The 12,076-nt window shown below is 44.1% G+C and overlaps 1 protein-coding gene across 4 annotated transcripts in view; it reads left to right on the top strand.

Annotated features, from left to right (window-relative positions):
- Positions 1-12,076, top strand: part of LOC107399584 (uncharacterized) — a 330,418-nt gene that overhangs the window by 108,224 nt on the left and 210,118 nt on the right. For all 4 annotated transcript variants that reach the window (XR_013051532.1, XR_013051531.1, XR_001576284.3 and 1 more), the window contains exon 3: positions 2,767-2,813. Coding sequence is in view for 1 of the 4 variants with exons in the window: in XM_076573109.1 (XP_076429224.1) it covers positions 2,767-2,813 (47 nt within the window). In the remaining 3 variants the exon portion in view is untranslated. The remainder of the gene's footprint in view (positions 1-2,766; positions 2,814-12,076) is intronic.

Raw genomic sequence — 12,076 nt, 5'->3', positions numbered from 1 at the left:
TGTGATTAGAGGGACTCCTTTCAGCAGGAGCCTTTGTTGTTTCTGTCTGTGGTCATTACCACCAGGCTTATGGGGGAGGTTTATGCTTACAAAAACTATTTCCACCTGCTTCTCCCCCATCCCACCCCCACCCCCCACCCCCGCCCTAAATTCATCATACACACATATACTTTAATTTCTAAAGCTACATTTATTATGTTCACCTGGGCTTTTTTGGGGGTGGTGGTGAAGAAACATGGGTGTGGGGGGATGTGTATGTATGTGCACTTGTATTTGTATGTGTGTGTTTGCGTATATGTCTACGTGTGTGTGTGTGTGTGTGTGTGTGTGTGTGTGTATGCATACATGTGTGCCCATGCACTCGAGTGTGTGTGTATTTGTATAGCCCTCCTGAGGTGTGCTCTAGGGCAGCACATTTCAGGCCAAGTCTCCTGCATATCCCAATTAGTGAAGCCCTCCTGCTGTGGTGAGGAGAAGAGTCTGGATGTGCGTGCATTCGGGCCAGCTAAGTGTGGGATGCTTTTTCATGCAGCCTCTGCAGAGCTGTCTCATTAGCACCCCAAGGTCAGTGGGAAGTTGGGAAGCTGCTGCCATGTGCATAGTTGCTGTGCTCTGCTGTGCCTAGCGGTAGCGACCGTTTTATTTACCCAAGCTTCCTTTCTGCATCTCAGAATATTAATTGTGTGCACTTAATCAGGGAGGCTGATAATGCTGAATGATTTTCAACCTGGAGGGAGCCAGAGCAGGTGTGTCCTGGATACGACCGACCGCTGATCCATCCAATGGTTTTCTTGCTACCTGAATCGCAGGACAAACGTGCTTTGCCAATTATGTGCAGCCCAGTAGGGAGAGAAAGATGACCTTGAGCCCTAGAGAGAGCTCTCGACTGTTGCTTTCTACAGTGTGTTCACCTATTGAAGACGCACCACCACCTTGGCCCAAGAGGAACGCTGTGCTGTCTAATTCTTAGACAATTAGTTCTCCTGCAAAACAAAAAAGAAGCCAAGCAGAAATAGCTGAATCTGCCCTGAATTGCCAAGAACTTTGCTCTTGGAATCAGGTTTGTAGGAAATAAGTACTTTGTGGTGTAGCTACTAAAAATGTAAGGGTAGCTGAACTTCCAAGTTCCCTTCGTGTCAAGAAAAACTTGCTCTTGCGAACTCTGTGTGTGTTCAGGGAAAGACAAGTACAATTTCAAGTAGATTAGAATTTTTATTTATTTATTTATTTATTTATTTATTTATTTATTTATTTATTTATTTATTTATTTTGATACAGGATCCCTTGTAGCCCAGACTAACCTAAAACCCTCTTAGTACCTAAGGATGACCTTGAACTCTAGGTAACCCCTCCCCTTCTACTTCTCCAGTGCTGGGATCAAAGTGTGTATATCCAAGCCTGGCTAAAAGGGTTATTAGCAAATTTTGTTCTCTACTCTACTGAGTAATTGTTTTGTAATCAAACACATGCTCATAAAATGCCGGAGTTTAAAAAAAAACGATAAGCCTGGTCATAGGAAACAGACTTGACCTTTGATGTGATCTTGCATTTCTTTTCAAGTGCTAGAGTCAGTGCTCACTGGGGTTTTGACAACAGCAGGAGACTGGCACCCAGGGTTTGGCACATGGTCCTGTCCTGAAGTTCTCCTCTGAGGTCATCAGCTGGGCTTCCGGTCTGTGACTGCCACTTCTGCTTCTGGGACAGGGACAGTTTCTTGCACATCCTCAGCCCTAGTCTCTGGCATCTTCGGTTGCTGGCAGTGCTCAGTTGTGCAGGCCAGAGGTCAACATCGGATATCATTTCTTAGCGCAATTGCCCTCAGTGTTTGAGACAGGGTCTCTCAGCCTCCTGGAACTCATGAAGCAGTCGAGAATCAGCCTGTCTTGCCTCCCCAGCACCAAGATTACAAGAGCATGCCACCATGGTGGCCAGCTTTTAAGTAGGTGTGGGGAATGGAACATGGGTTCTCATGTGTGCGGGGCAAATACCACTTACTGACCCATTTCCCTAGCCCTGTTGACAATGGTTTTGCAAAATTGTTTTAAAGTCTAAATGTAATGAGCTACATACATCATTAAGGTAAGGGTTGGTGAGATGGCTCAATGATTAAGAACATAGGCTGCTTTTCCAGAGGACCCTGGCTCCATTTCTAGTACCCAAGTGGCAGCTTATGTGGTAACTTCAGTTCCAACTCCCTCTTCTGTTCTGGTCTCCGTGTCTATTGGGCATGTAAGTGGTATACATACGTAATGTAGGCAAAACACCTATATCTATAAAAAAAAACCCAAAAACTACTAGGGTACATCACGCACATGTGGCTGCCATGTGCAAACACCCCCCCCACCCCCCACCCCCCGTTGGCATCCCAGGACTAGTGATCTCCTCAGTCAAGTCCTCTTAGCTTTGAGAATTGCTCTGGAAATCTATTACCAGATCATGAAGTCTAGGCTTGAGATGGCTACATGTCCTGCTTTCCGTACCTTAGGAGCAGCCAGACTGGAGCTGAGCCCATCCTTGCCGAAGACTTCAGGCATTGCCCTAGAATCGCGAGACTTAGCGCTCTGCAGTGCGTCTCTGGTGTGGCTCTAGAACAGTCAAGTGCAAGGACAGAATTAAGGGGAGGATTTAACTACCAATCCACTTATCCACTTTCTACACGGTCCTCTGAGGACTTTAGTACTTAACAGACATACGTGTGAGACTCACCCTACTGTGTCTTTGAGTTTACTCTTTCGGTGTCTGACTCAGTTTCCCTTTCTCCCCTAGCACTCCCAGGTGACTTCCCAAGAAGCCTTCACACCCAGCATGTTCAGGTAAGGGACTTTTCCTGGGTGGGGAGGATTGCTCAATGAAGCATCTTAGTGATTCTGTGTGTGAGTCCAGCCTGTGCTTTGCTTTTGCCTGGGCTATCCCAAAGTCCCAGATGAAACTTCACAGTGATTTGAGTGTCTTTTTCTGTTGTTGTTTTTTTCTGTCATAATAGCTTTACTTTTATGTATTCGTATGTGTACCTTATGATGATATAAAACATACATCATTCAATTAACATTCATTAAACCCTAATTTTAGGCTGAAGTTTACCTCCAAGGAAGCAGGCAACTCACTTGGCCCTTGCCAATTCTAGCTATAGTGCTTGGAAATTTTTCTCTTCCATATGAGTCTCTTAAAGATGGGAATAGTTTGTTTTTTGTTTTCTTGTTTTGTTTTGTAGCCGTAAATACCATTTCTTCCACCCTGTGTAGTGTCAGTCCTAACTAAGTTCTATTAAAATGTAGCCAGTGTTCAGTTGTCTAAACATACCAGAGAGTTAAATCCAAAGCAGTTGACCACAAAATGACCAGCAGCCATCACATCACAGGTGAGCGGCTAGAAATGCAAATGTTAATTAAAAATGAAGATAATTAGACCCCTCCTCTGGCCAGTGACTCAGTGATTCTAGCAGTGGGGTGTTGTAACATGCTTTCCAGATGATTCTTAAGATGGTGGAGTTAGGCAAACCACTGGTAATCAGATGTTCAATTTTAAGTTCTCTGCTCATCCTATTTTGTACTTCTCATTGTGTTTAACACGACAGTACCTCCTGAAGACCTTCAAATTCATAAGATCACAGTGTGTTTACACCCTGTATCACCTGGATGGCTCCCACCTTCCATTGCCTTCTGGGACCCATACCAAGACAGTGGCAGTCTCCAGTTGGAGCAACAGAAACTCAGCCTGTGTGTGTTATGAAGTATATCTAGGACCTGGGGTCAGAACTGGTGACCATGCAGATGAGCTTCTGCAAGGGCATGTTTTCTGACTTGTGTTTCTCAGCTGCTGGCTGGACAACTGAATCTCTTGCTTGACCCCATGAGATGTGGGCTTTTGTTGGGGTGGTGGGGCAGGGTTTTGAGGCCCTCCAGGTGCAGTCATGGGTTTGAACCTCTGGTGAAGGCTTGCCTTTGGTTTGAGACTCATCTGGGGAGAGATGAGCTCCTGTAGGTCCTTGCAGACCCTTACCTGTCAAATGAGTAAGTTCTTTGAGAGCTTCAGTTCGTAAACCCCAAGGAACCCAAGCTAAGGGTGATTCTTGGGCTGTCTCTGGGTTTGTTGTTTTCATTGGAGTAAGTGGTCACCCTTCTATGAGATCCAGGCCAGTCTGTGTCTAGGAAAGGAGATTTTGATCATCGTTTCCAACTTGTGTAGAGGCGTCTTCAGTAGACTGTGCATTTCTGCAGCATGCATGGCTATCCCCTTTCACCTCTGTCCTTCTCTGATTGTAAGTGGACACGACTCCAGGAAAGGAACTCTCGGGGACTGACACAGCTTTTTGCAGTGTGAAGTGTTTTCATTTATCTAAGACTCTCAAGGGGGCCAGAGTTTTCCTTGTCATCTCCAAAACTATGGAAAGGAAAAGTTGAGCTGTCTTTGTTGATGGAGTGTTGAGACAGTCTACAGAAAAAGGAAAGGGAAACAAGTTCTTCTGATATTCTTGGCTGAGTTTATCACCTGTCTCTCCCACCCCAAGCTTCTGGCAAGCATGATTAGAAATTGACTCGAATCCTCCAAGATTGCTTGCTTGCTTGCTGCTGACTCTCAGTAGTTAATTCGACATCCCTCACACGTGTTATCCCCAAATCACAGAACTCATTAGAAATAAACAGCATGAATTTGGTCAGTCACATTTTCAGGATTAGCCAGATGTAAATCTGAGTTGCAGTTGGGAGGTTTCCTGCGTGTCATTTAAAAATAAATAGACCTCTAGCCTTGAGTAGAAGCAGATTAAAAAAAAAAATCTTAGTGGAAAAGCATTTTATTTTTCCAGTTTAAAAAAAAAAATGGGTTGGAGGTTTTTTGTTTTTTTGTTTTGACATCAATGCTTAGTTTATGTCATGCCCTTTTCATTCCCCTGCTGATTGCAGATGGGGTAGAAATAAAGACCCAGTTTCATTTCCCAAGATGGGAAAGTTTAATCAGTGCAGGAAAATATTTGTAACTGATAGCAGAGGTCTGAAACCTGATTGGAGTCTGCCTGGTAAGACAGGCCTGTCACCTCAGCTACTTAGTAGGTTGAGACAGGAGGGTCTCAAGTTCAAGGTCTAAGCAGGCTGTACAGTGAATTAGTTCAAGGCCAGCCTGGGCAACTTAGCAAGACCCTGTCTCAAATCAAAAGTCAAAAGAAGGCCAGGGATGTGTAGCCCAATGGCAGCTGCTTGCCTTCCCTGGGCAAGGGACTGGGTTCTAGACCCAGCTTTGCAAACGAAACAACAAACAAAATCTACTGTGTGGTCTCAGGCCACTGTTTCCTACTGGGGAAATCAATGTACATTTATGTATTTCCCAAGTCGTTTTGTGGAAAATCTTCACTATACAGGAGATTAACTTAAGTTGTATTGACCTTGACCATGTTTGATTTCCTGGCCCTTAGAAAAAAACATTTATCACTAAGAGAAACTGAAAGAATGCCCCCCCCCACGTGATTACAATATATGATTTATGTGATTAGAAAATTTCTGTTTTCTGTTGATATGCAAATTTGCTGCCAGCCGTACAGAATATCACATGCCACCTGTTTCTAATTCCAGCAAAACCTGTAATCAGAACGAATGCAAAATACTGTATTGGCTGTGCTGGTTAGGAATCTGGAAAATAATTCAAATCTATGAAAACTTTCTATTTTTCTTGTGGATCATTGTAAATCAGATGTGCATGCAAATGCCAAGGGCTGACCTCATAGCAGGGAGAGAGAGATGGAAGTCTCCCATGGACTGCTTGAAATCATGTTAGCTCCTAGAATCTCCAAATTTGATACTTACTACACACACACACACACACACACACACACACACACACACACTTAAACAAAATGGCTATTTGTAGCTTGCCATAGGAAAAACATCAGCTTAATCAAAACCAGGAGTTACTGTTCTCCTGAGTATCCTCTTCGATGGAACCATTCAGTGTGCAGTCCTAGGGTTTTGGAGAAGCAAAGATAATTTGCCTCATTAGCTTTTATTTAGTGTTCAAAAGAAATAACTGGTCAGCGCTGGCAGCAGTCCCGTTCCTCCGAATCCACTCTGTGAAGGTGTGTGATTGAAGATATGAAGGGTGCAAGCATGATCGAGCACCTCACCTCTGCTTCCTGTGAGCTGGGGGAAAGGGACTATAAAATGCCAGTAAACGTGGCTGCAGGGAAGGACAAAGAGAAGGAGAAACAGGCCTGTCCTTATTCCTGTCATGTCTTGTCAGTAAAGCTGGAGAAGCAGACGCTGAGGTGGGAGAGCCAGACCGTCTGGGTCCCTGTGATCTAATCAAGTGTTTTTAGTCAAGGCTAGTGATGCGAGATCTTAGTGGGATTAATCTTTCTGAAATTTATTAGGCTTTCCCTTGACAGTGAAGATTATGGATGGCTCAGGTTCCAGTTGGAGACTGTGGCATGGGCTGGACCCTGTAATTTCTGGCTACATGCTATTCTTACTGCTTTTCTTCTGAGCCATTGCAGGTACCAAACAGCACGGTTTCCTGTGACTGAGGCCTGGCTCACATCTCAGTCAGCTGGAGTGTTTTTCCCATTAATTGTTGGTGGGTAGCATGTGCAGTGTTTTATCCTGAGGTGAGAACATGAGACTTTCTTTCTCTCTTCCCTCTTCCCAGCTTTCCTCTGTCTCCTTCCTTTTCTTCTTTCCTCTTTTTCATCCTGCTTCTCTCCCTCCCCTCTTCCTCCCTCCCTCCCTTCCATTCTTTTAAAGATGAGAATGACTTAGATATTGGTTCCTGTTTCCTTAGCATGCTTCATTTTCCTCAGAATTATCTAGCTGAATTTTTTAAAACTTTGTTTATTTATCCATTCGTCCCTTTGTGGGGAGGAGGCGGTGCGCTTGTTCGATCTTGCATACGTGCAGGTCACAGGATAACTACTGGGAACTGACTCGCTCCTTCCAGCATGTGGTTTCCTGGGATCGAACTCCAATCATCAGATTTGGCAGCAAGCTCCTTTACCTGCTGAGTTATCTTGCTGGCCCCGTGAATGGTTTCTGTAGTTCAAGGTCGCTGATAGCTACTTATTTCTCCTTGTCCTTTGTACAACTTGCAGGGGCCAACACAATACTTTTGTTGTAGTTATTTTGGTGTTTGAGACAACACATTATGTATATGACTTGGACTCTGAATCCTCCTTCCTCCGCCTTCTGAGTGTGGCTGAGATTCCGAGTGTGCAGTGTGAAGCTGGGCTGGTACCATAATGTTTCTTAGATTGTAACAAGTCTAGCACAAAGCTTCCTGCTGAGGGTTGGGCTTTGCTGGCCTTAGGTTTCCTCACGGCGTTGTGTAGCCATCATTACTGCCCATCCTCAGAACAGCTTCCTCATCCTAACCAAAAGCCACACGTATCAAGCTCTGACTTTACTCCCATCTCCCACCAGTCCCTGACAACCCATTCTCCTTGCTGTCCTTGAGTCTGTCCACTCACCTCAGTGGAGGCGTGCAGAATTTGTTCTTCCGTGCTTGGTGTACTTCTGTCAGTGTGATGCCCTACCTTGGGAAGCTGGTATATCAGGAGCTCCCCTTTCTAAAAGCTGAAAGACACTCTGTGGTAAGCATATACCACATTCTGTACTTCTACTCATCCATGCATGGACACTCATTGCTCCCATCTTTTAGTTTTGTGAATAGTGCTGTAAAGAACATGTACCCATTGTCCCTCCCTGTTTTTGACCTGCTTATCTACAAAAATGTCTCTTTATAACTGTTTGATACTTATTGGATGAGAATGGCCATCATAGGTTCATGTATTTGCATGCTTGTTTCCCAGTTGGTGAGACTATTTGGGAAGGATTAGGAGGTATGGCCTTGTTGGAGGAGGTGTGCCACTGGGGGTGACTTTGAGGTTTCAAAAGCCCATGACAGACCCAGTCTTGCTTTCTCTGCCTCCAACTCTCAGATCTGGATGTGCACTCTCATCCAGGTGACTCCAGGCCCCCTGCCTGCTACCATGTTCCCTGCCATGATGGTGATGGACTCTGACCATTTGAAGCTGTAAGACTCAATAAACTCTTTCGTAAGTTGCCTTGGTCATGGTGTCTCTTCACAGCAATAGAAAAGCAGCTAAGACACTCTTTGATGTTGATTTAATGTCTTAAAATATTAATTTTATAATAAATATTTTTATTTGAGTGACTGTGGCCAGTATATGTAGGTGGAGTTTTTATGTGTTTCATCAACCACTTCCCAAATAACGTACAGAGGCTTAATATTAATTATGAAAACTCTTACATTTAAATTAACCCATTTTTTTCTTTTCTTTTTTTTTCCCTTTGTTTTTTTGAGACAGAATTTCTCTGTAGCTTTGTAGCCTATCTTGGAACTAGCTTTGTAGACCAGGCTGACCTCGAACTCACAGAGATCTGCCTGTCTCTGCTAGGATTAAAGGTGTGTGCCACTATTGTCCATTGTAAATTAACCCATATTTCTTATTTATGCTTTGCCATGTGGCTCATGGCTTGTTACTTCATTTTCTGCGTGTCCTGCTTCCTTGGTGGCTGGCTGGTGTCTCCTCTGTCTCCACTCTTCTTCTTCCCATCATCCTTAGTTTGGTCACCCTGCCTATACTTCCTGCCTGGCTACTGGCCAGTCAGTGTTTTATTAAACCAATTCTAGTGACTAATCTTTACAGTGTACAAAGGAGTTATTCCACAGCAAGGATGGATTGTGCAGGCCCCTCAAGCCTTTATAGAAAAGTAAGCACGTGGCAATAAAGATGCTCTGAGAACCCATTTGGCTAAAGCAAATCACTCACTTGCTGGGCAGAAGACCCATTAAAAAAATCCATGTGGGAAATTCTCATATACAAGGAATGTTGTTGCATGATACCCAGAATAATTAAAGTATAAAATTTACTTCCTTTGTAGGGCTGGGGAGCTGGCTCAGTGGGTAAAGTGTATACTGTGCAGCTATGAGGACCCGAGCTCAGATCCGCAGCACCTGTGTAAAAATCCCAGGAAGGTGGCATTCATCTGCAGTGCCACCTCTGGAAGGTGGAGATAGGAGAATCCTGGCAGCTCACTGGCCAGCAAGCCTGTTTGAAAGTGCAGCCTACAGGTTCAGAGAGAGACCCTGTCTCTCAAAAAATAAGGTGGGAGCAATGGGGGACACCGGATATGGACCTCTGGCCTACATATGCGTACATACATGTGGGTACACTCACCACCCCCACCTCTCTGTTTGACAAAAATCCTGCTGAGTGTGATATGTGCCCTAAGGCTTATCTCCTGGAAAGTAGAGTAACTATTCACCCTGGGAATACATACGAAGCATGCTATGGTCATGTGTGTGTGTGTGTGTGTGTGTGTGTGTGTGTGTGTGTGTGTATCCTTCTAGAATATCCTGGAGGATATGATTCTTTCAGTAACTCAGGCATAACAAGTTAGTGAGCTCCTTCATGTAGCCAGTGCTGTTTACTGAGTATGGGCTGTGGATCAACGCTGTGGTATTACTACTAGCTGCCATATATGCAGTGTGGGGGACGTTGGGTGCTGTGCAAGCCTCAGTAATGGCAATAACTTATGGGATCCTTCTGACCTCTCCATGTATTTGATACCACTCTGACTTCATTTTACAAATGATAAGAGCTAGACAGAGAGAGGCGAACTTGTCTCGGGACCGTGGAATTGGCCAGGCTGGCACTTGACCCCAAGCCTCTGAGTTCAGACCATGCATCTTTTACTGCTGTGCCCTTCTGACCTGGCGCTTTTCTGTTGATCTCATGGATAAACACTGTGGACAGCATTCCTTAGAAGACAAATTATCTGTGATGGAAAGTACAGCTTTTAAGGTCACTTCTCTGCATCACTCCAGGAATCTCTACTATTCTAGGGGGTCACAAAGTGGCTTAGCAGTTTGCCACCTAGGTTGGAGGTTTCTTCTGAACACAATGCCCTTCATTTCACCTTTAAAAGTGAACACAGTCCACAGAGAAGGGAATTTACAAAACCATGGTTAGTGTTTTAGTTTTTTTAAATAAGACATATTGTTACTTCTTTACGAAATTTACATTTTATGAATATGAAAGAATTTATTAGAAGTAAGCTACACTTACAAAATTAGTAGTAAAAAATGTCAGGCATATGACTTATGCCAATTTCTAGTTGAGGGGAATTCTTTTTTAAAAAAATTAAAACTTAAAAAAAATGCTAGGCAGTGGTGGCTCACACCTTTAATCCCAGCACTCCTTGAGTTTGAGGACAGCCTGGTCTACAGAGTGAGTTCCAGGACAGCTAGGGCTACACAGAGAGCCCTGTCTTGACACCCCCCCCCCTTCCCAAAAATGAAAACTTTCTCTTATTTTATTTCAACTATTGAAAATAATTGACAAAAATTATACATAATTCAAGATCTATAGTTGGAAGAGTTGGCAGGCATGGTGTAGTGGCATTACAGTCAGATGAAGTAGTCCACCCCCACCATGCCTCGTTACCATTTCCTATGTTGTATGGAAAGCAGGATGAGGACCCTCAAGGAGCACACTTGGCCAGCTTTAAGTTAACAGGATAGCATAGTGAGTTGTGGTCATGGTGCTGCCGTGTGTGTGATGAACAGAACATTTATGATGGGAAGTTCTCCCCATTGAAGGGATACCTGCCATTTCCTCTTCACCACCATTTTACTCTCTGCCTCAAGGATCTGAGCTCGTGCTTCGATGACACATATAACTGAGCTCATGCTATATGAGTTTTCCTGTGTCTGCCTCTTCTCCCCGGCACGGTGTGTTCTAGGTTCATCCGGATCACCATGGACGGCAGGGGTTCCTTTTCTCAGGCTGAGTGTTGCGCCAGGGTTTGGTGTGTGTGTGTGTGTGTGTATGTGTGTGTCTGCCAGGGTTTGGTCGTGTGTGTGTGTGTGTGTGTGTGTGTGTGTGTGTGTGTGTGTGTGTATGTGTGTCTGCGAGTGTCTCACGGCACTGTGGGGTGTAAGCACCACTGCTGGCTGCTGTCAGCCCTTTGACAACAGCCGCTCTACATACAGACTCTCTGTGTCCTAGGCTGTCCTCAGGCCCGCTCTGTAGCCAAGGCCGGTTTTAAATTCCTGGCCCTCACGTCTCTACCTCCCCTGTGCTGGGATTATAGGTGTGCTGGGCACCCCTCATGTCACTGTGCTTTTCATTTGCATCTTCTCGATCTTCCTGTTGGCCATTTAAGCAGCTTCTTGGGAAAAAATATCTTCCTTCACTTCTTCTGTTTTTTTTTTTTTTTCCCCCTTAACCTGTATTGCGCTGTATGAATTCCTTTTATATTTTGATTATTAACCACTTTTTGAATATCTGACTTACAGAGGTTTTCTCCACTTTTCCTGGGCTGCCTCTTTACTTTTGTTATTTCCTTTGCAGATCAGAAGCCCTTGGTGTGGCATAGCTCTGCTTATCTGGGCTTTATACACCTTCCATGTCCATGTTCCAAAGACTTCTGCCTAGGTTGACTCCTCTGAGACTTCCCTCTGCTTCTCCTGATTATTTTATAATTTGAGGTCTTATATTAAAGATCTTAACCCATTTTGGGTTAATCTTTATGTATGTTGCAAGCTAAAAGTCCAGTTTCATTCCCTGACATGTGGTTCTCCAGCTCTTCCTAGGACCATGGCTGAAGAGAGCTGTGCCCTTTGTGTGTCCTTTGGCTTCCTGGCAGTGTGTCACAGCATTACTAATAATAGCTGGGCTTTTCCCTCTGTTCTGTTGACTGATGTGTCTGTTTCTAGGCTACCACCAACCAGTACTGAGTACTATAACTATGTAGTAACATACTGGGTTGGAAAAGGGGATTATGTTCAAATAATAATAACAATAATAATAATAAATAATAATAAATATTGATTAAGGGTCTGAAAATCACTTGCAGCCACTTCCATATAAAACCATGGAAGGTCCATATTTATTTCTGTAGTGAGTAATGGAGTCTTCTTTTAATTCCCAAGAATGCTCGTGGGGCGCTTTACAGAGTTCAATGCAATTGATGCTTCCTGACAGCAGTTAAAGTTACCAAGTGTTTTGCTAGGTGCTGGGTTTTTTGTTTGTTTGTTAAATAATGTGCATTGGTGTTTGCCTGCATGT

The sequence above is a fragment of the Peromyscus maniculatus genome, chromosome 5 (genome assembly GCF_049852395.1).
Source record: "Peromyscus maniculatus bairdii isolate BWxNUB_F1_BW_parent chromosome 5, HU_Pman_BW_mat_3.1, whole genome shotgun sequence".
In the NCBI taxonomy this organism is placed as follows: domain Eukaryota; kingdom Metazoa; phylum Chordata; class Mammalia; order Rodentia; family Cricetidae; genus Peromyscus; species Peromyscus maniculatus.
Note: the sequence above shows the minus strand (reverse complement) of the source record. Positions and strands in the feature narration are given on the sequence as shown.